The sequence below is a fragment of the Suillus paluster genome (genome assembly GCF_016628075.1).
Source record: "Suillus paluster strain FC165 chromosome Unknown EDB91scaffold_24, whole genome shotgun sequence".
Lineage (NCBI taxonomy): Eukaryota > Fungi > Basidiomycota > Agaricomycetes > Boletales > Suillaceae > Suillus > Suillus paluster.
In genome coordinates this window covers 33,914-53,602 of record NW_024537584.1, presented here as the reverse complement: position 1 = coordinate 53,602, position 19,689 = coordinate 33,914, and the positions used below count along the sequence as shown (strand labels likewise).

General features: G+C 45.9%; 7 protein-coding genes across 7 annotated transcripts; 3 read left to right on the top strand and 4 right to left on the bottom strand.

Moving 5' to 3' along the window:
- Positions 1-126: 126 nt before the first annotated feature.
- On the top strand, positions 127-2,208 carry EDB91DRAFT_1248138 (uncharacterized protein; the record flags this gene model as incomplete). Its single annotated transcript, XM_041322892.1, has 5 exons — positions 127-211; positions 262-1,377; positions 1,432-1,489; positions 1,547-2,026; positions 2,088-2,208. 5 exons carry the CDS (start codon positions 127-129, stop codon positions 2,206-2,208), a joined length of 1,860 nt encoding a protein of 619 aa, XP_041177373.1.
- Positions 2,209-3,523: 1,315 nt separating this feature from the next.
- EDB91DRAFT_1081841 (kinase-like domain-containing protein) lies at positions 3,524-4,333 on the bottom strand (the record flags this gene model as incomplete). Its single annotated transcript, XM_041315422.1, has 4 exons — positions 3,524-3,594; positions 3,838-4,129; positions 4,188-4,274; positions 4,331-4,333. The coding sequence occupies 4 exons, from the start codon at positions 4,331-4,333 to the stop codon at positions 3,524-3,526; spliced, it is 453 nt and encodes a 150-aa protein (XP_041177372.1).
- Positions 4,334-5,499: 1,166 nt separating this feature from the next.
- EDB91DRAFT_1248136 (uncharacterized protein) lies at positions 5,500-5,769 on the top strand (the record flags this gene model as incomplete). The annotated part of the gene is made up of 2 exons (XM_041322891.1): positions 5,500-5,576; positions 5,628-5,769. 2 exons carry the CDS (start codon positions 5,500-5,502, stop codon positions 5,767-5,769), a joined length of 219 nt encoding a protein of 72 aa, XP_041177371.1.
- Positions 5,770-8,310: 2,541 nt separating this feature from the next.
- On the bottom strand, positions 8,311-8,697 carry EDB91DRAFT_1248135 (uncharacterized protein; the record flags this gene model as incomplete). The annotated part of the gene is made up of 1 exon (XM_041322890.1): positions 8,311-8,697. The coding sequence occupies one exon, from the start codon at positions 8,695-8,697 to the stop codon at positions 8,311-8,313; it is 387 nt and encodes a 128-aa protein (XP_041177370.1).
- Positions 8,698-8,717: 20 nt separating this feature from the next.
- Positions 8,718-9,230, bottom strand: EDB91DRAFT_1081840 (uncharacterized protein; the record flags this gene model as incomplete). The annotated part of the gene is made up of 4 exons (XM_041315421.1): positions 8,718-8,742; positions 8,767-8,858; positions 8,900-8,955; positions 9,077-9,230. The coding sequence occupies 4 exons, from the start codon at positions 9,228-9,230 to the stop codon at positions 8,718-8,720; spliced, it is 327 nt and encodes a 108-aa protein (XP_041177369.1).
- A 7,252-nt stretch (positions 9,231-16,482) lies between these two features.
- Positions 16,483-16,994, top strand: EDB91DRAFT_1248134 (uncharacterized protein; the record flags this gene model as incomplete). The annotated part of the gene is made up of 3 exons (XM_041322889.1): positions 16,483-16,546; positions 16,601-16,690; positions 16,750-16,994. 3 exons carry the CDS (start codon positions 16,483-16,485, stop codon positions 16,992-16,994), a joined length of 399 nt encoding a protein of 132 aa, XP_041177368.1.
- A 907-nt stretch (positions 16,995-17,901) lies between these two features.
- EDB91DRAFT_1052935 (uncharacterized protein) lies at positions 17,902-18,255 on the bottom strand (the record flags this gene model as incomplete). Its single annotated transcript, XM_041313707.1, has 1 exon — positions 17,902-18,255. A coding segment is annotated over one exon (354 nt), but the record flags the coding sequence as incomplete, so codon positions are not given.
- Between the last annotated feature and the right edge of the window lie 1,434 nt (positions 18,256-19,689).

Genomic DNA, 19,689 nt, shown 5'->3' with positions numbered 1-19,689 from the left:
GCATCACAGCTGACCTTTACTTTATCTTTGCATTGTCGAACACATCGTGGTTGACCTTACTTTATCTTTGCATTGTCGAACACATAGCAATTGACTGGCTTTCTCATTACAACTTCCAACTACCTAATGCCTCTCAAGCCAGGAAGCCAAGCCAGGCAGGACACTGCCCCTCTCCCTCACAAGAAAGTGCCTGTAATGTTGCCAAATTTCGGTATGCCAATCACTTAAATGTCCATTGTTGTCTAATCCTTCCCATGTTAGTGGTATGGGGAATTGGGCTGATGGACAAGTTTTGGCCACATGGACAGGCACCAGCATTTAAGGGGCAAAAACAATGCCCCCGTACATTCATAACCAGTGATCAAGGTAATTCAGCATTGGAGATCACGGGCAATCCTAGCGAAATCAGCCACCTCAAATGCTTGGACCGTCCCACAACATTCTTCCAAGAAGACACAGGCAACATCGCCCTCTACTTTGATGATGATGAGAACAGCATCGATGACAAGGATGATGACAACAAGGAAATAGAAGTTTCACTGTTAGTGTACCCTTCAAAGCATTTATGCCTCCTTCGCCAAGTGCCAGACAAGAAACTTCTACATCTCCTTGATGTCACTCACCAATGGATCGGGCAAGGCCGAGAATTCCCCAAGCTGCCACTGTCTCAGGATCTGGACAGTCTTTGCATGTCAGTTTTGACCTATCCAGAGGAATGGATAGCACCACTGCTCCCTGCCTACAATATTTCTGTTGTCAATCTACTTAAATTCAACCTTCTACAAATCACTGATTGGCCTCCCGAATGTGGGCTCTCCTATGATCCAGACACTCCCAATCGCAAGTTGAAACATCACAACCCCATTCCTCCCCACAAGTTAGTAATAGGCCTTCATGAAAGCTTTGGACAGGAGCTGTTGAATGGGATGCAATCCATTCATGATCCTTGCACACACACTACCCTACTACCTATGTGGGTCATGCAATTCTGGCAGGTGATGCACAAGATCCATCGCACGAGGTCTCAATGGGCAAAAGGAAAGGCATGGCTACAGAGCAAACAGGAAGGGGGTGATGCAGAACACTACCGCACGGTAGTGAGGCAGCTGGACATTCTCCCATGGAATGGGCCAATACATGGCCAAGTGTCTGCCATTGGGAGAACAAACAAACAGCCCAACATAGTGATCATGAACACCAGGTTTTCTGACGCCATCCACAGCATCAAAAGCATCACACATCATGACCAGCCACGCAGCTTCCTGTGCACTCTAGAACATAACGCAAAGACATTAAGGAATCTTTATACCCCGATCCATGTCAGCGATCACTACATCACATTGGAAATCAATTTTGAAAAGCAATCTTTCAGCTACAGTAAGTACCTACATCTACACGTAAGTTACAATGCCTAAGCCAACTTGAACATAGGGGACTCTCTTGATGCACACATCGGAATCCAGGAGATCACTAACAAGCTGCAGTGGTGGTTCACAAAATGATTTGGTGGGAGGTTTAAGAATGCTGGATATGAGTTGCTGCACAGTCACCAGAACGACTCGGCTTCATGCAGATTGTGCGCCATCAACACCATCAAACACAATGTCTTTGGACATCAGCTCAGCATTCCTGACCCTGACCCTACCTATGAGAGAGCTAGATGGTTCTTTCTGACATTGGCAGATCAGATTGCTCAACCACTCCTGGTAGAGGTTAGTGACAAGGAATTGGGACCATCAGTGGGACCATCAACACAGCAGGGGCGGCCTGAAGGGAAGGAGGAGGAGCAATCTGTGATAGAGACAAAGGTTCCATACCACGAACACCTCTGGAACTCTGAAGAAGGGTATCGTGTACATGCTAAGGAACTGCAGGCACAGGCAGCTTGGTTGGAGGCATACATCGAGGAAAAAAGGAAGGAAAAGGAGCTTGAACGAGTGAGGGAAGAGGCACAGCAAAACATCGAAATGGAGGATGTTGTCATGGATGCTGCCATGTCCAGGTCCCCTGAGTATCAGCCCACACAGTAGTTGTCATTCACAAAGCAACCATTCAGGCTATCATCCTACTATTGATGACATATACAGCTACCTTGCAGCATACTCAATGATGATCGACTTCACTACCTTTCCCGCCTCCAAGCAGAACCTGAAGCTTCTATTCACACCAATGTGTGCATCCTTATTGGCCACCTGGGTCCTTCGCTAGGGTATAACACCTTGCATGAAGTTCTTGCTCCTGTGTTTAGCATGGTGCTGAAGGACTCTTTTGTCCATACATGTCTCTTGACTGGATATCACTATTGAGGGCACAGAAAGTACTACTGCTGATTAAAATGACGCCTCAGCTGTAAATCCAGTAACGTACATAAGATATGAAAATGTAAGTAGTTAGATGTGACTGTATTGCTTCGATGGTTAGAGGGAACATAGGAAGTAACAATGATTTGTGTAATGGGAAGGAACTCATATTGCCATCCATCAGGGTCAGGGGCCTGGGGTTAACGTGGGGATATGGTTAATAAATTCTATAGTATCATATCTACATGTTTTGTCATATACCTGATCTGACCGCCCTAATATCAATATCCGCTCTGCTTTCCGACCCCCTCCGCTCCATTCATCCTCCGCTCCACCTGATCATCGTTTGTATCTGCTCCGCTCAACCACTCAACCGGTCCCCTTCCATAACATCTCCATTCAACTGGACCTCTTTCCCCTTTTAGATATATGCTTTCCTTTTCGGTACTTAGACCATTACTTCCGGATCACCGGTAATTCCTATTACCGCTCAATCACTGATCCGACGCATACATATTGATATCCGCCCCGACTTATGTCTTTCCTATGTAAAGTACTTACAAATGATATCCTTGGTACATAGCTTTACTACATAGTTATCCTGGTCACTGCCTCATACATAGAAGTATATAACATATCATGTACTTAGATATTTTTCCTCAGTCTTAATATTACTTATCTTCTTGCAGTTACACCTTGTGAGAATTCTCAGTAGGACCTTGCCTCCTCTGGACACAAGTCTCAACTTGTCGTCACCTCCGACCCTCCGATCCCCCGCTCCGACTTAGAGCCGAGCTCTAAGTCTTTTCCATATACTCTGCCCCTATCCAATATCCTCCCTTGTCCCTCTGCTCCTATCCACCCTCTGCATCAACCCCCATCTTCTCCACTCCGCTCCTAGTCGGCCTGCCGCTAGCAGCTCTTACTTCCCGACCCTCAAAGCGGACCAAAGTGGTCCATTTGTCCTATTGTCGGACAACGTCGGACCTGCTCCAATTTCGGGGCATGTACTCAGCTAAGGGCACAGCGCAAGAGCTGAAGCCAAGCCCCGACCCCTCTGCCTCTTGAGCCGGCGGCCAAAAATTCTGCCACTGCACCTGCACAGGATGTAGGGGCTCTTCATCAAGTTCATCTTGATCTTCTCCATGTATGAACTTGATTTGGAAGTGTTGAATGGCTGCAATAAATATTCAGCGCACTCCTCAGAAACAACTCAGAAATCACTAACCACAATAGGCAGCATTGTCAAATTCTGACATGCCGTTGATCGTGAACCATGGGTGTGACTTGATGCCTTCAAATTCATATCACAGGCAGTCAATGGGTTCGAGCAGCTATCGTGGCATGTAAGTGAGCAGGTTTGAAAAGGAACATGATATAGAACATTACCATCGACACTAAGCTACCCACGCATGGGTTGAGCTCCTCTAACACCTTGGAAGTGGATGACTTGACATAGGCATCTATCTCATCCAACCTGATGAAGAGCCTCTGATTAAAAGCTTTAGTTGTGCTGTAATAAAGGAATATAGGACACCTGCCTTGTGCCCTGGAGAAATGAGCTCATAAAGGATGCATCCAAAAGACCACCAGTCTACCGTGCATCCGTATTTGTCACCCTTGTTAAACATTACTTCAGGTGCCATATATGCGGGGGATCCCACATAGACCAACATATACCCTTCCCCTGGTTCCAAAGGCATCCCGTGCAGATGGGAGACCCCAAAATCTGCAATTTTGACGTTGTAGTGGGAATCTATCAGAATGTTGTCTGGCTTTATGTCTCGGTGTATGATGCCCATGCTGTGAAGAGCATTGATACCAAGGGCCTTCAAAAAACAGTTGCGTCAGGGATTGCATACTACATAGTCAGGAACACCTGCTCACCATCTGAGTGCTCAATCTAGGAGCGTTCTCGAAACTGAATTCAGGCTCATCAGCCATGAGCTTCTGGAGGTCAAAAACCATCAAGTCCTAATGTATGCACAAAGTCAAGTCGCTCAAACTGTTGGGGCAGGGGGAGCACATACCATGACAAAATAGATGTTATTGTGTGTTGAAAAAACACATCTCTAATTGCATGAGGAATGCCTTTCTGTCACACTCCTTCTCCCAGGAGGCCATGTGCCGGTAGACTTCAAGCTCTATTGCAATGATGCCTTCTGATTTCTCCTCCACCATCTTGTGCCTGTCAATATCCTTCATACACAGCAGGCATCCAGATCCATGGTCTTGAGCTCCCCAAGCCGACGCATAAGACCCATTACCCAAGGAAATGCCTAGGGAATGAAAGGGACCTGTAACGCATTCTTGATACCCAGGAAGGTGGATGTAAGATCAATCAAGGCGACGGTCAGCGAGAGGCATGGTATATAGCTGTAGAAGCTGAAGGGTTGGGTGATATTGGGTTGAAGGATTAAGTTCTCTTGAAGGTCAACTAAAATAGAAAACAATAGGTTTTTATCAACTGTGGGCGCAAATTATCAAGACGCGTCCACATTGTGCCACAGCAGATGCTGTCAGTTGCAAACAATGTGGTGGGTGATATTGGCGTGCATTGGTGTTTGAGATGTCGGTTGCAAGCTCCTACTGTTGAGCAATATGACAGCCAAACCAGAGTGGAGGACAGTGAATATTCAATGTTGTACATTACAAGAACATGATTTATGTGCACAATTTGTGTCTTAGCTCATCCCCAGTAAAGACCGAACACGATGAGGACAGGGGAAATATGATAATTCTGTAATTACATAGTAGTAAACATGATGAGCTCTGAGATTTCCGATGAAGACGCATTGCACGTATTGTTTTTGTTGTGCATCACATCGTTCCTGTTGTTATTGTTGTTGTTGTTGTTGTTGTTGTTGTTGTTGTTGTTGTTGTTGTTGTCTATCATATCGTTCTGTGTTGTTCTCATTGCGCATCATGTCATTTTTGTTGACATTGTCCCAATGCAAGGGTAAGATCAAACATTTTACAAATTTCTTGACTAACTGTAGTGTTCTTTACAGTGGCACAGTAAACCAACTGCCAGCAAGTAGATGTCAGCTTCAAGCCCACCACACTTAGACACTGACATTGTAATTTGCATATTTTTCATTGAAGTCCAGATATGTTTTGCTCACGTGAACAACTCTGTGTCGTCAAACACATCCCAAACACTCACCATATTCCCAACAGATGTCTCTCTGCTACCACCATGTCCACCAGCAACATGGATTTTTCTTCTGGAACCACTGCTCAATACTCATGCAATTTCACATTGCAGGATCCACTGTAAGTACCTCATACTGCATACTTGTCCTTGCTAACTACACCGCTACAAAGCACCATTATTTTCGGACCTAACGGAATTGCCAAGAGAGTCACTGCCCCAGCACTTAGCCCAATCAAGCAGCCAAATGACGATGGACCAAGGATATCCAACAACAAGTCAGCTGCAAAAACAGAGGGAAAGAAGAAGATGTGACCAGGTGCCACATAGAACACTCAGTAAGTATTAGTATGCCTGTCTCTTAATGTTTCACACTAACCTTTGTCATGCAGAAACTTATGCGCATGGTATTGGCTGAAGCAGGTCAATGAGATGAGTGGAACAACCAAAGAATTCTGTGTGTATTGAGCAGCACTCATGACCGCACAGCAAGATAAGTAGAAGGCTGATGCAGAGTGGTTGCAGAGCGCAGGGACGTAGACAAAGGGTTCTTCCCCTGCATTGAATGTCTTTTTCATTGCCTGCCTGCATGTTTTTTCCCCGCTTTCACGCATTTTTACCCCCGCCCTGCTATTTACAGTAATGCCTGACTGCTGTTAAGGTCGTGCTCAAAGGGCTTCAACTTCAGCTTGTGTGTTGCGCCCCTTACTTGAGTACGTGCCCTTAATTTCCAAGGGGCAGAGGGGAAGTCCGATGGAATTCCAGGGAAGTCTGGAGGTCAGACGTAGGGGGAGTTCAGTGGAACTCCAGAAGACTATGAGAGAATAGGGTAAGGCTACTATGGACAACTCCAGAGTAGAAGCAGAACAGAGTTTAGACTACCCTAAGGTGGAGCTGGAGAGTTAGTCCTAAGGTTTAACCCTAAGACTCGGAGGTGGACAAGAGATGAGACTCAAGTCCGGAGAAGCAGGAATGAGCAGAACTAAGATGATATTCAAACTGAGGAGTACCGGAGTACTACAGGAGTTTATATACTGCAGGTATCATGTAAGTAAATCAGTCAGCAAAGTAAGGGCTATGTACGAAGCATGGGGAAAGTCTATTAGTAAGTGTATAACAGATCAAAGCAGTGAAGTCGGAAATGAAGTAAGAATGGATGGATCAGTAAGCATAGCAGAAACAGCATAACTGGTAGCTGGAGCAATAGCTATTCTAAAAGGAGATAGGGGTGAGTATGGAGATGAAGGTGGAGTGCCAGGCGGAATAACAGGATGGAGAATAGGGTGAGGGAAGTGGACTTTCGTAGGGGAGATCCGGAGGTACAGGATATGACAACTGCACTGTAACATCCCATGTCATCCAATCCTGTCTGCTGTCATCACAATACATTGTATTTGCTTGACTATTATAAATATGCTTGAATTGGGTGAAATATGTAAACTACGATGAAAATCAGATCTTGTCCACTGTCGTCACAATACATCCCATTTGTTTGACTATCATAAATATGATTGAATCAGGTCACATATGTAAATTACAGTGAAAATCTGATATCATCATGGAAAACCCTGCCCCATCGTGTAATATATGGGATGCACTCAAGTGGATTCTGTTTAGCCTGGGAAATTGCCTAGCCAAGAAGAATTTTTCAGATGCCGTCCATTGGCACCCGATCCCATCATGTTGGGTCTTTACTGGGGTTCATCATCCATTCACTCTAAGTCTTCTGTCTTGTCATGCATCGAAACTCAAACATCACATGACCATACCAACCGTAAGTCGTACATGGATGCAATTGAGCAGGAGATGGATGACTCAATGGCAATGTCAAAAATGGTCTGGTGGGTGATACTCCTTGCAAAGGCACTGGCCAAGGATGAGTGCGCAACCTGGGACAACAGCATCTTCAAACAGATTCTCCAAGTTCATGTCCCAGACAATCTGACATATGATAAAGTAGGCACAGCAATTCAGGAGTTCTTAACATCAAATAAAACTTCAGTCCAACAATCTCCAGCGGACGGAACATGACATACCAATGAACAAGCAACATTTTTACAAGGTAGTAGCAGGCAAAGGATGTGACAGAGCAAACCCTCCGGTATATGTCATATACTTGATCCAACCGCTCTGCCAATATTAATATCTGTTCCGCCCGACATCCTACTTCCCCCATTATCCTACCATCTCCGCTCCATCTGCCCTCCGCATAACCCAGTCGGCTTCTGCATCTGCTTCTACGGTTCTGCTCGACTGCTTCATCAGTTGCCTTCTGCACCATCCATTCTACTATAAATCCCCTTGCCCCATTTAGGTATATACTTTCCCCATTTGCACATAGTATTTACTTCCAGATCACCAGTAACTCCTCTTACCACTTGATCACTGATCCGATGCGTACATATTGATATCCGCTCTGACTTATGTCTTCGCCTGTGTAAGTACTTACAAACTATATCCTTGGTACATAGCTTTACAACATAAGTCTCCTAATCACTGCCTCACACTTATTTCCCTCAGTCTTAATATTACTTGTCTTCTCGCAGTCTCTACTTGTGAGAATTCTCAGTAGGACCTTGCCTCCTCTGGACACAAGTTTCATCTTGTTGTCACCTCCAACCTTCCGCTCCGACTCATAGCGGTGCTCTAAGTCTTCTCCCTTGCTTTTCTGGCTCTACCAATAAACCCCTTTGCTCCTATCCACCTTCCGCACTATCCTCCGCCTTCCCCCCTCCGCTCCTAGTTGGCCTGCTGCTAGTAGTGTTTACTTTCTGACCCTCAAGCAGACCAAAGTGGTCTACTTGTCCTACCATTGGACAATGTCGGACCTGCTCCAAATTTGGGGCACATACTCGGCTAAGGGCGCAGTGCAAGAGCTGAAGCCGAGCCCCAACCCCTCCACTTCTTGAGCCTGGCACGGTACCTAACAGCATCACCCATGCTTTGCAGTAGTTCAGCACCTAAGTATGCAGCAGTAATTTCTGTGATTGTGGTATTGGTGCCACCACTGTGTCCTCCAGTGTGCTGGAGCATTCCACTGTGTCCTCCAGTGTGCTGGAGCATTCCACTGTACTTATCAGAATGGGTGTCAATGATGACAAAGGTGTTGGGTGGAAACCCAGCTTTGGTGTTACGTTGCACGAACTCAATGCTGGGAACAAGCTTCCTAGACTCATGCCCATGTGTGTTTCTGCGCATGTGCAAGCTTTCAATGAATAGTTGTGAATGAGGTTTGTTCAGCATGGTCATTCAGATGGATTGGTTCAACCTACATTGTCCTTATTATCCCTGTAGTGATTGTCAATATCACACCTGACAGTCAATCCCAAGTAGTTGTCCTTCATGGATTCCAGGCTAAGGTTTACCACTACCATGGGCCAGGTCATCTTGACCTTCTGCCTGATCTAATAGCTCAGCACAGTGTATGGGAGCACAGCATCCTTACCATCTCCCATCCTGCAGCAAATTGGGCACAAGAATGGCTTGCTGGTGTCCATGGTCCTGAAATAAATGCAACCACTGCTGTGAGGCACAAAATGCTGGCACATTATTCCTCCACACTCAATGCATTCATGGGAGTACGGAGCTTCAATGTGGTCACAACAGAAGTGACAGTAGTTACCTGTGTTTATGGCATGGGACATGGGTGCATTGGACGATTGGTGGATGGTGGTGGAAGGCTGGGGGATCATCAAGCTGATCTCTACCATTCCCGGCCCTGCGCGAGAGATCCCTGCCAATTGGCCACCTGCTGTAGATTTTCTTTTAGGAGGCATGTTGTAGATGAATGAAGGACGCAAGCAGAGAAGGTCGTGTTACTGGCCATGCTAGTTTTATACCTGATCCACAGGGCCACAATATGTGCTGATTTGTCCCACATATGTGGTGATTGGATGAGTAAGCACATGTTTGGTCCAATTCCATTGTTCATCACTATGTCATTGTGTCTCATTTTTCACACACTTGAACTAAACACGGACGGTGTTAAAGCTGATACACATTACAAATTACACACATATATTTCACGGCTTGGTGCTATGCAGTTGCGCTATGGGCAGTTAGGTTACAGCTGTGAGCCCTTAGGTGCCAACCAGAGTTTGAAAGCTAATCTATGATGTGCTGTGGCGAACCATTGATAAAATAATTGGAGTCAAGTTCAAGTTCACCTTTCTCCCTTGCATCTCATTACTCCGTCGTTTTTCAGAAAACGAATGGGTGGAACTCAACCAAGTGCGGTATATATGGTACACTGGTAATGTCATTCCTGGGCCTTCCCTGCTCAATGTGTATTGCTGTCACAGGCCACACTCTAAAAGTTCAAGCTTCCTTAGTCTCTGCTCTGCACTGGACATGGAACTGTCTATACTTGATAAACAGATGGGTACACTGGTTGTTGCCCATAGTGCAATGCTGGCTGTAGATTGTCCTTCATTATCTGATATCCAAGTGATGCCAGTATAGTTTCTGGTCATGGTAATCCAGTTTGCATTCGCAGGGTATGGGGGCAGAAAGACCTTAAGTAGTAGTCACTCAAAGTCGCTGAGTCAACTATGAGTAGCAGGTGTAGACTGCCACACTGATGCTCAGAATCCTAGGTAGTATTGTCACATCTCTCCTTTTTTAAATCTCTTTCATTTCGATCTCTTCCTCTCCATCTCTATGTAGTTTACTTAATTTATAAACTGCCATACTAGGTGTCATTTGATAATTGATATTGTTATATGCTTAATGATTGTGTGTGTGTGTTGTGGTGAATTTGCCTTTGTTTGGTCAAGGTTGATTTTTTGTTTATTTTTGTCATGCTCTCCTTTCTTCTTTCTACCACCATCCATGTTAGACTTTGTTCCCAACTGTCTGTGCATACACCTGCTTGTCATAGCAGACACTTCTGGTGTACTTCCAGAGTTATGTCAGGTGGGAAGGCAGCCCCCCCTGCCCTTTACAGGGCATAGCATTCCTAGGCTGTACTGCCCTGGGAGGGGTTGCCTCTGGGGCCTGAGTTCATAGTAGGCCCTCCCTCTCCATTTTTGTTCTCTCAGTCTGTTTTCTGCAGCCCTAACTGTCTGTTCATACGCCTGCTTGTCATAGCAGGCACTTCTGGTGTACTTCTGGATTTATGTCAGGCAGGGCAGCACCCCCCTCTCATGCCCTTTACAGGGCATGGTATTCCTAGGCTGTACTGCCTGGGAGGGGTTGCTGCTGGGGCTGCCTTGCTTGGCATGTTATTTTGGCATTGTAGGGCGCCAGCACAGAATGGTCATCAAATCCCTTCACTCCCTTGCAGAGCTTACGCTGGGTCTAGCCAGGCCCTACGTTGTGACTCAGGGGTCATTGGGTTCTGTCATTCTATGGTGCCCCACATGGCGTCTATGGTGCACATCGCTTACCTGTATGTTATTTTTTTCCACTGCAACAGGGACTGATCCTCTCATTGCTAGGTCTCCTGCTTAGTAGACACCTCTGGACATTTAGGATTCATATTTGTAATTTTACCCCTTACATTCCTGGCTTAAAGATTAAGTTGGTGCAGGACTGCTGCCTATCTTCATGTAGTGATTGAGGTAAATCTACATACAATCCCTCCAATGCACAGATAGCCTATCATTGGTCAAGTAGGACTGGGGTGGAGTTTACTATGCTGCCATTCACTAGTGTACCACCAGCTAACTTTGTGCAGATGCCACATCGGCCTAAATTTTTTGATTTACCCTCAATTTAGACATGGAATCTTCGGGTCTTTACACTCTCCTACTAGGAACTTCATGTAGTATGTACATATGGGTGACAGAATGAACAAGTAACAAATGTACACATTGTCTCATAATGATTTGTCTATTTCCATGACTTCAAAGCACAATAAAGCTGCTGCTGCAGTAGAAGGCAACAAGTTAACGGACATAGCAGCAAACAGCGCAATACACTGCCTCCCCACCTATCTCCAAAAAGAACCCCTACCAGATAGCACATCAGCATTGAAGCAATGGCATGACGACGGCACTGCAAAGAAGATGGGCCAAAAGCTGGGAAAGATCACCCAGGTACGCAAGAACCAAGACCATAGACCCGTCCCTACCCTCAAACAAATTCATCAAACTTGTCGCCAATCTCTCGAAACGACAAACAAGCATATACACACAGCTCCGCACTCACCACCTCCCCCTTAACCATCATCTGAATCGAATCGGGAAAAGCAGGACCCCACACTGCCTGTTATGTCCGAACGTAGACGAAACCGTCCATCACTACCTATTCAATTGCCCCCAATATGCCAGGGAACGCCACTTCCTCGCCAACTCACTTCGCCAACAAGCAACCTCCATCTCATATATCCTCACAACCGAAAAAGCAACTCAACCCCTCATGCGATACATCAACTCCATGGGCAGATTCAAATCAATGTTTGGTGAGATTTCGGATAGTTAAATATGTATCAACAAGTTCACACACCTGCACAATACCCTACTAGATACCACCCGCATAATCAACCTCCTCAAAATTACACTAAAAACCATCAAAATACACCATTACAATAAACACCAAATCTAATCACCTCCGAGACTGAAGGGAACCCTCGCTGGACGAGATACCAAGAAATGCAGGAAAAGAGAGAGCATCGGAACACGACCTCTCACACCACATCATTCCCTTTGTACAAAACTCAGCGTCGGCCTTTGCCTGACAACAAGCTGATGGAGTACTTGTTTTCCAATGATAATATGATAGACTACAAATACATACACGATAGATAGGTGGGAGTAAGCCCCCCGTGCAAAGGGCTATGTCCAACATAGGGTCTATGATCCCAAAGGACAATAAACTTGATTTTTTTTTTAAAAAAAAGCTGCTGCTGCTTGTGCATGAGTCAGGAGACATCCTGATGGAACGTGGTCTCTACCGATAAAATCTGCTAGGACAATGCCCAAGCAAATGTGACTCGGATAAAACAGACTGCTGCAATAAATGAATCCTCATACATCAGCCTGACTTCCAGCAGCAGAAATTTCTTGTTCAGGAAGTCATTGAAGCAGCTGGCCACCTTTGCATTTTATTACCAAAGTTTCATTGTGAACTCAATTTTATCCAGTTCTTTTGGGGAGTTGTGAAGAGGTATCTCTGTGAAAACTGTGATTACACATATGACACACTAAAGGAGAATATGCTGAAGGCCATGGAGTCTGTGAACCTGGAGGTCATTCGTTGTTGGGAATACTGCATGTACCGGTGGATGGAGACTGGCAGGTACCGTGCTGGCTCAAGAGGCAGAGGGGTCGGGGCTTGGCTTCAGCTCTTGCACTGCGCCCTTAGCCGAGTATGTGCCCCGAATTTGGAGCAGATCCAATGTTGTCCGACGATAGGACGAGTGGACCGCTTAGGTCCACTTTGAGGGTCGGGAAGTAAGAGCTGCTAGCGGCGGACCAACTAGGAGCGGAGTGGAGAAGGCGGGGAACAATGCGGAGGGTGGGTAGAAACCAGGGGGATATTTGATAGGAGCGGAGATGGCGGAAGGATAATGTAGAGGATAGGAAAAGGGGTGATAGGAGGATATTGTTAGGGGCGGGGTAATAAGGGAAAGACTTAGAGCACGGCTCTAAGTCGGAGCGGAGGGTTGGAGGGTCGGAGGTGACAACAAGTTGAGACTTGTGTCCAGAGGAGGCAAGGTCCTACTGAGAATTCCCACAAGAGGTAACTGCGAGAAGACAAGTAATATTAAGACTAAGGAAAAATATCTAAGTACAGGATATGTTATATACTTCTATATGAGGCAGTGATCAGGATAAATATGTAGTAAAGCTATGTACCAAGGATATAGTTTGTAAGTACTTTACATAGGCGAAGACATAAGTCAGAGCGGATATCAATATGTACACGTCGGATCAGCGATTGGGCGGTAATAGGAATTACCAGTGATCCGGGAGTAAGAGGCTATGTACCGAAGGTATATGTCTAAAAGGGGAAAGGGATCCAGTTGAATGGAGAGGTTTATGGAAGGGGACCGGTTGAGCGGTTGAGCGGAAGCATAGGGCGGAATGCAGGTTTTTGTGATAGAGCAGAGCGGAGGATGGATGGGGCAGAGGGGGTCGGAAAGCGGGGCAGATATCAGTATCGGAGCGGTCGGATCTGGTATATGACAGAGACATGCAGATTGGGGCTTGGCACAAACAAGGCAGAAGCTCATGTAAAGAAGTTCAGTTTGACAAAATACAAGTCTCACAGGTGCATTCCAAAGGCTGTCGCTCATGTATTTGACTAGATGCCAAATCAGTAGCAGTTTCAGATTTTATCTCACTCAGAATTTTAGCAATGACAAATCTCTCTAGAGGCTCGATTCAGACAAGTAAATAGAGCATTTCTACAAGAGGAAAAATATTCCTCTTGTCTTTTGAATTTTATAAAAGTGTTGCACAAAGTTGGTGGTCCACTAACCCACAGCACTATAGAAAAGCACACATCAGCCACAACCAAACAACACCAAATTTGGGATGTGTTTTAAACCCTACAACCTGTGTTGGTACCACAATCCGCATCTTTATACACCATTATGGCATGCACCAAATCCAATACAAAACACCTCCCAAAGGGCTCTTCCAACAAGCCCAAAAAAACCATCAAGTCTAAAGGCAGCTCAACCATCAAGAAGTGTGCATTGTCCATCATGAGTGCCGCATCAAAGAAGTGACCATGGCCGCCAAAAGTACTGGCAAATGCCATCAGATCCTTTGAAATCCCGACTACCCATGCAGAATTCATCATGGAGGACACCCTTACCAACCTTCACATCCAATTCACCTATGGGCCCCCAGAGGATATCAATGCTATAGATCCAGATGGTGGGCAGTATGACATTTGCTGGGTACCTGTCTATAAAGGCGGGAAGTCAATAGAATATGTACCACTGCCAAGTAGGTACCAGGGAATATGGTTAGATTTATGCTACAATGTAGTCTTGTTCACTATGGGATGGAAACATTGGGATCAGGAGACCAAGCGGGGCACTAACAAGTAGAAGCAGATGACCAAGACATGCAAACAGAACTGTGGGGTCATGCTTGTCGCACACATGCAGGCCAGGTTCCTTGCGGTGGACCAACTGGTGGGTCTGCGTCACAATATCAAGCCCGGTGAGGAGCAGGTACTGATTCTGGACAAATGGAAGGTTAGGTCTCTTCAAGACTGGCTGAACGAGGATTTCAGAGAGGCCAACAAAGAAGGATTGCATCACTTGACTGCAGACCCACTGCTCAGAAAATGAAGCATTTTTCAGTAAGTCCATCATATTGACCTATATATTCTTCCATTGCTTACAGGTGAATTCTGCAGAAGAAGGCTGGGACGAGGACAATGAGGGTCTGGAGGTTATGACGTGCCCACAGGGATGGACCCAAGGCCGTCTTGTAAACTTTGAGACAACATTCAACAACATCCTCAAGCCACATGCGTATGCCAAACTAGAGAATCACAGTAAATTCTTTGAGACTTGATATGTGGAAGGTTGTCATATACCTGATCTGACTACTCTGATATTGATATCTGCTCCACTTTCCGACCCCCCCCACTCCATCCATCCTCCCCTTCGTCCGCATCCCGCCCCTACACTTCCGCTAAACCGCTCAACCAGTCCCCTTCCATAACATCTCCATTCAACTGGACCTCTTTCTCCTTTTAGATATATACTTTCCCCTTCGGTACATGGACCCTTACTTCCGGATCACCAGTAATTCCTATTACCGCTCAATCACTGATCTGACGCGTACATATTGATATCCACTCCGACTTATGTCTTCACCTGTGTAAGTACTTACAAATTATATCCTTGGTACATAGCTTTACAACATAGTTATCCTGGTCACTGCCTCATACATAGAAGTATATAACATATCATGTACTTAGATATTTTCCTTAGTCTTAATATTACTTATCTTCTCGCAGTTACCTCTTGTGAGAATTCTCAGTAGGACCTTGCCTCCTCTGGACACAAGTCTCAACTTGTTGTTGCCTCCGACCCTCTGACCCTCCGCTCTGACTTAGAGCCGTGCTCTAAGCGCTCCCCTTAATTCTCCGCCCCTACCAATATTCCCCTTATCCCTTTCCCCATCCTCTGTATTATCCTCCACTTTCCCCGCTCCTACCAAACCTTCCCCCTATTCCTATCCACCCTCCGCATCACTCCCCACCTTCTCTGCTCCACTCCTAGTTGGCCCGCCGCTAGTAGCTCTTACTTCCTGACCCTCAAAGCGGACCAAAGCGGACCACTCATCCTATCGTCGGACAACATTGGACCCACTCCAAATTCAGGGCATGTACTTGGCTAAGGGCGCAGCACAAGAGCTGAAGCCAAGCCCCGACCCCTCTGCCTCTTGAGCCGGCATGGTACCTAACAAAGGTGCAGAATTACCAGAACACTGGCATGAGGGCCATGCACCAACTCCTCTCTACTGGTCAGAGAAACAGTTCAAGTGGATGGTTGCAGGTGAGACCATGATTCTATATTACTACTTGTAAGTATTAAGCTCTTCAAATCCACCAGGACATGATTTTTGGGACCAGCCTGTCCACTTTGTGCATTATGCACTGTCCACTGACCAAGAAGAGTATGAGCACATCAATGAATTTTTCACCAACATCAAATGTCTCACCAATATCTTGTGCGTCAAACTTGATTGGGACTTGGTGGTGCAGAACGCAGCTGGGCTCTGGAGGGGGGAGATGACTTGGAGGGAGTTTGTGGAATCATTCAAGAAGATCTGGTTATTTGAGGGAAGGCCGATTGGCCCTTGGCAAAGCACAGGCACAGGCATCTCCATCGTCTCCTTATGACATATATCAACATTTGGTTTTATTCTAGTGCCCAACAATCCTTTCAACACCTTTGAAACTGAATTACTCCTCAAGGGATACTTGCACTGGGGGTATGAGGACGCCGAAGCCAACTAGAGTGATGAAGATTTGATCGTGTGGGAGGGCTTGAGAAGAATTTCTGACATCAAAGGTCTCCATGATGGGTGGACTTGGATTGTGAATGAGGTAAGCATGAAGGGAAAGACGGTCAAGCAGGTGTTGCAGGATGCAGGGCCAATGTGGGTCGATTACCAGGGTAAGCAGTAGCACTCTCTTGAGATTACTTCTGCCTCTCATGTGCAGTTCCCAGTGTGTTCGGCGGTGGCGCAGTCCATCAACAATAAAGGCAAGCATGCCATGGATGTTTCAAGGTCCAGTGATGGATCCACAACATCTTTCAGTGAGGAAACACCATACTTTTAACCCACCGTCGATAACTAACATGTTCTACCTCCTAAGGTGGAGCTGCAACTGGTGGTGCTTTTGCTGAGGGTGCCATCAGGCTTCCTCCTGTTTTTCCACCTGTTCCAGCTGGAGATGTTGCTGCCCAAGTCCTGCTGACTTGGGCCCTCCTGCTCCCCCAGCTGCAGCACCTATCCCAATTCCAATGGACGATGGAGGTCATTCCACCACCTCCATCTGCATTCCTCTGCCAGCACCGGGTGGCTCTCACACTTCTGCCAGTTCTTCTAGTGTCAGGTTAGGGATGGAACACCAGGCTGTCCACATTGGTTTGGCTGGGTATGTTTCAAGGGGTGAGACCTTGGAGATGTATTCGTCATTGCTGAGGAAAGTGTATGCTGCCCCAGAGTATCAGTCAGGCGTTGCTGAGTATCTCCATGATCTCGGCTCCATCCCCATTCAAGGCACACGTGGAATCTTTCATAGCACACATTAGCACAGTTGGAGTCAGGTTGGAGGCACACAAGTCCTTGAAGTCCCTCCTGTGATGGTCACCAGTACTTACTTTTTTTTGGCTCACATTCTAACGACACATAGCATGTACTGTATTAAGCTTGTAGTTGATTCTTGTCGCATCCCCATGTGAATGCTTCAACCCTGTATAAAAATGAAGTACAGACTTATGGTTCACTGTACTAAAGTCAATCCAACTTGTAGGAGATTTGTTGCATTCAGACAATACACGTCATGTAGTATCAAGTGATGTAACATTGTGGAAGGCACATTTGATGGGTTAATCTGCCATGACATATATTAATTCATCAACTAATCATGAACATGTTTGACCTGGGAGTGATGCTGCTCAGCCCCTAGATGAGCAGGAGGAGCCAATATACCTGAAAAGTCCTCATACATTCATGTATCCTTAATCATTCTACCTAGTCCTCAAAAACGAGAACTCAATGTTACTGGATGTTTTATTGTGGTACTGAAAAACACTACAAGACAAAGTTGGTAAATAACTGCAGCGGTGGAGCTTGCTGTTGCCCACAGCAAGCATGAAAGTTGTGGCTATGTGCACTGAGAAAAGTCTTTCCAGCAGGTACATGATTTTGTCACATATCATATGTCAGGCCTGACATGCTTAGAAGTGGAAAAATATTCCACTGCCTCCTGAACCCTAGCCTCCCTCCCACGGTTGGCTGCAAACTACAGTGAAGGACTCTCCCTCTTAAAATTAGCTTCTGTCTGGAACCCATAGTCAACCCATCTAATAAGTCCTCCTGCAAAGTGGATTGTGGATCCAGGTGGAAACTGAACAATGAGTCCAAGGTCGAACAGAACTAAATGACCACCATTTGCAGGGTCATAGTTACCTAGGGCGGTGATGCTGCACATTCCGCTGGGAAAGTTTTGATTATCTGTGTGATCCAAAGTGACCATGGTCGGTCCAAAGTTGAATGTTGCTGCAGAGAACACACTATTTTGAAAGTTCCATGCCAATTGTGGGTGTTGTTCCAAAAGCAATCTCCTTGTGTTAGCATAGAGCTGGTACACCTTGGGTCACCTTATATGTTGTTATACTCTGGGCGTGCTGCAGGCAGTGACGATCTTGTTTCCCATTCTGTTTATGGGTCCCATTGTTACATGAAGTGGAGTCCACCTGCATCTCCATCTCATTGTCTTTGTGGCAGACACCCATAACCCCAGTGACAGAGCCAGTCAAAATGCAGGATTTGACATTTGGGACACTACGTTTGTGTGGTGCAACTGCAGGTTCTTTATTGAATGTGATACCATCCTCATTATCCAATGCCCTCTGAATTAAGGGGAATATGCCCCCCTTCTACACAGTTGGATGACTGAGTCATCCATGAACTCCTGGGTGCAAGACAGCCCTGGCTTTGTGGTCAGCAATTACATCCATGGTGTGAGAGACAAATCTCGTTGATGAAGGCCACTGCTGATTCAAGCTTGGTGTCTGCCATAGCTGTTGCAATGTGATGGGGTCCACACAGGTACAATGTTACTCGAACACACACTGCTGCCATTTTAAATGTAAGTGAGCCCATCAAGCATGCAATCATTGATGGAGAGTAATACAAAGGCAATGAATGTGTCATAAACCACACGTGGGCAACAGTTGTTCACATGTCATGGACACAAGAGATTGTGGATCCACCAGCATGCAACATGTCAAGACACTGCACATGTACCATGTGTGTTCATCTGCAATACTGCTAAAAGAAGCAGTGATCCGAAATCATATGCCTACATACGCTGTGTTATGAAACACATTGCATTACATTTCGCCGCACTAGTGCCTATAAATATGGTTATGAACTTGCTTTAGCAGTAAAATTAATGTCTGTGGGTATGTGTTCATCTATAGACGGGATCAGACATTGTGCATAGTGTAAAAGAACACATTGTATCACATTTCACCACACTGGTGTGAAATTGCACCACTTCAAGGTATGAGCAATCACTGTTCAAACTGCCTACACCAGCCATTTGATGACCCCCGTCACCTCATGAGAGCTGAACAATATATATATCAAAGTTTGTTAATCATCAAACACAGTATATATGGTGGTTCATGCTCTACAGTGCAGAATATGCGCCCCAAGAACCTACTCATCCCAGTTTTCCTCCTGAGAGGTCAGCAAAGAGACCTGTTTTGAGGGCCGGGAGTCCGGATGACTGTTAAGGACTGTGCCCAGGGGTAAGTCAGAGTCTGAGGGGCTTGGCTTCAGCTCATATGCTGCACCCCTTACCTGACTCAAGTTCTACAAGCTCTGACAGGACATTGGGTGGAGGTCCTCTGAAGGAGGACCAATGGACTACTAGGTAAGCACGGGAACTTCAGGTGGAGATTGGTTCACCCTACAGGGGAGAGTCAGAGGGCTACTTGCAGTTGGAGCTACACAGTAGGAACGGAAACACAGATGATAGAGGTACAAGAGGATTAGCCACAAGTCCAATGTGTGGGAAAGG